The following is a 2,900-nucleotide window of genomic DNA, read 5'->3' as shown; positions in this document are numbered from 1 at the left end:
ATACATATATATATATATATATATATATACATATATATATATATACGGACGTAGAGTTTGCGGGGCGGAAATGCGCACAACTACCAAGACAAAAGGGATACAACGAATGTGAATCCGACATGTAGTCGAGCACAGTAATCGCGTTGCTGCAAACTCGATATCTTCTTTTCTCCGCTCCTTCATCCGTTCTTTCTTGCATGCGCACCGTTATTGGCGATAGCAAATAGAGACTTTTGTAAAAATAAAAAGACGGAAATTGCGAAACTTGTATAATAAATAATATATAAGATAAAATTTGGTGGTAAATTTCTAAATTTTTCACGCTTACGTTAATAAAAACTGGTCTAATTTAATGTAAAGTTCATAACTTCAACAAGAAAACATGTACGTAATTATAAATTCCGTCAGTTTAAGTGTTACTGAATATATAAGAAATATTAATTGTAACGACAAGATTTATATAAAATCCAACGAAAGTGTATTACGTAATATACTTTAAGATTTGCTGAATAGTTTATATAACCAGAACATTGTTAACATCGACTTAATCAAGTTTTTCCGTTTTCGTCTCTTAATTAAGGGATCACAAAGAAGTACAGAGTACGTTGAAAGAAAACCATTCCATCATTACATAAAATTGCACCGTCCCGTTCGGGTTACAGTAACGTTGTTTGCCGTTTCATTAAAGTAAAATTGGAAGGCACAAAGTGCCGACACGTTCGCAACTTGTGCAAGTAAAGTCTTGCAGTGCGAATTTCATTCAAATTTTCTTCCGCGATAACTATCTCAAAGTTTCGAGCTCTCGACGCCATTATACACCCCAGACGACGACATTTTTATGCGTTTCGCGTACTTTATACATACATGCATTTTAATATGAAACAGGGAGTTTCCACGAATATATATAAAAGTAAAACAAGTCGAATTGTAGAATAAGTCACACACTCGCGATATACTGCGATATACTGTGAGAGAACCGAAATTTATTCAGGATTCAAACTACGTTTACGATGGATATGTTAATGATTTATGCCGGTTATTACGAATTGGCTTTACAAATTTTTTATAAAACAGAAACAATAGAGACTAAAAAAGTCATTACCTACTAACGTAAAACATATTAATATAGGAAATGGAATATAACGTAATGTTATTACAACGCTGTTACGCTTTATTAATTTTCAAGTAGGTAAATGAGGTACTCACAATTCCAAACAATTTAATTTTTTAGTTATATTTTTTAATAATACATACAGAGTGTGTTAAATTTATATTACTTATATCCTTGAGATAGAGGGATGTAAAAATAATGAACTTTAAGATTTAAACTTTTCTGAGTAATACTTTTCATTTTCCTTTTCCAGAAAGAGAATAAAGTTTTTAAAATAACTATTGTGGGGTGCCTGGTTCTGTGACTACCTACCAACCTACTTAAAGGTTAAGTCTTTGGATGCCCCACATTTTATACAAAATGTCTCCAAATTTTTAATAGATTAGAAAGAATTTCACTTGAGACGTATTATCATTATTTTAGCAGAAATTAAACTAGCAAATAAGTACATTTTTTCTTCGTTAATGGCGCAATGTCAACGGAATGATGATATTCTACCAGTTACTTGCGCATGCGAGACACGTAGATAGAGTCAATAAACTTCACATTATTTATCCAGGTCACATATTACGTGGTAAACAGCGAGAGGAACGAAGGCAAGGATTACTTCGAGATCAACAGGGAAACTGGTGAGATCTTCACGAAAGTAATGTTCGATCGCGAAAAGCAGGGTGCTTACGCCCTGGAGGTGGAGGCCCGAGACGGAGCACCTTCTGCACGACCTAACGGCAACGGCCAACCTAACTCAGGTAGGTGGTACGGAAAATTTTATTTAAAAGCCGTCTGCGCGCGCCATACAGACTGTATTGCTCGTACTATAAATTTGTACGTTAAATAGCAGATTATAGGAACAATGTATTTATATTCAAGTTTATGAACGATTGAGGGCGTACCAGCTGTACGAAGTTACCGTATAAAATGGTACTACAACGGGAACAAATTGCTCAGTTGGAAATTATAAACGAGTTCTAAAAATAATTTATTCAATGGATATTACATAGTGAGCTTATTATAAAAATGATGCAACGACATCAGTGCCAACCAGTCATACTTTAGGCTACTTAATTTTCACTTCAAAAAGCACATAAAAAGTATTTGCAATTTTTAAAATATAAAAAAAAAGATTAATTGTACGTTAAAAAAATATTAAAAGTAATGTTCGTTTTTTAATTAATTTTGTATAAAGTATGAAACATCGTGCTTCATCGAAATCAATGAGATATGAAAAGAACAATGGAAATATATTCTACTTTGTGCAAGTATTTTAAAGTTGAGTAAATAATAGATTGTAAAAGAGTGATATTTATATTCATGCAGAATATGTGTACAAACCAGACAAAATCACCATATAAAATTGGAATAGAATACTCGTTTACCGCTCGGCCAGATACAATAGCGAAGAAAAAAAACTGTGTAAATCCGAAACTTTATAGATTTGAAAAAGAACGTTTCAAAAATATGAAATATATTTGTTGTATATATTCATATTCCTATTTATTATATAATTATACGTATAGCTCTCTTTGAAAAAAAGTTGTTTGTAATTACATACTTTTCTGTATTTCTTTTTGAGAAAAAAACAAACTTTTATGTACTTCTTTTAATACTATAATTGTGATCTCTTTTGTGTCTACTTTTGTAACACTATAATGTTATGTTTTTCTTAAAGAAAAGTTTTTATTCGTATTCAGAGACACTCATAAAATTTTATGTCTTTTTTAGATATCATATTAAATAAATGCTTTAAAAATACCGGAAATTAACAATATATAAACATCAAATTACATTA

At 31.3% G+C, this 2,900-nt stretch overlaps 1 protein-coding gene across 1 annotated transcript in view; it reads left to right on the top strand.

Annotated features, from left to right (window-relative positions):
• The window catches only part of LOC108754089 (neural-cadherin-like), a 5,091-nt gene extending 3,063 nt beyond the window's left edge, over positions 1-2,028 (top strand). Inside the window, exons 3-4 of the mRNA XM_018496139.1 lie at positions 1,671-1,860; positions 1,982-2,028. Of these exons, the coding sequence (XP_018351641.1) occupies positions 1,671-1,860; positions 1,982-2,028 (237 nt within the window). The remainder of the gene's footprint in view (positions 1-1,670; positions 1,861-1,981) is intronic.
• The last annotated feature ends 872 nt before the right edge of the window (positions 2,029-2,900 follow it).

This window comes from Trachymyrmex septentrionalis, unplaced genomic scaffold (genome assembly GCF_001594115.1).
Source record: "Trachymyrmex septentrionalis isolate Tsep2-gDNA-1 unplaced genomic scaffold, Tsep1.0 scaffold76, whole genome shotgun sequence".
Taxonomy (NCBI): Eukaryota; Metazoa; Arthropoda; class Insecta; order Hymenoptera; family Formicidae; genus Trachymyrmex; species Trachymyrmex septentrionalis.
This window is presented reverse-complemented; position numbering and strand designations above follow the sequence as displayed.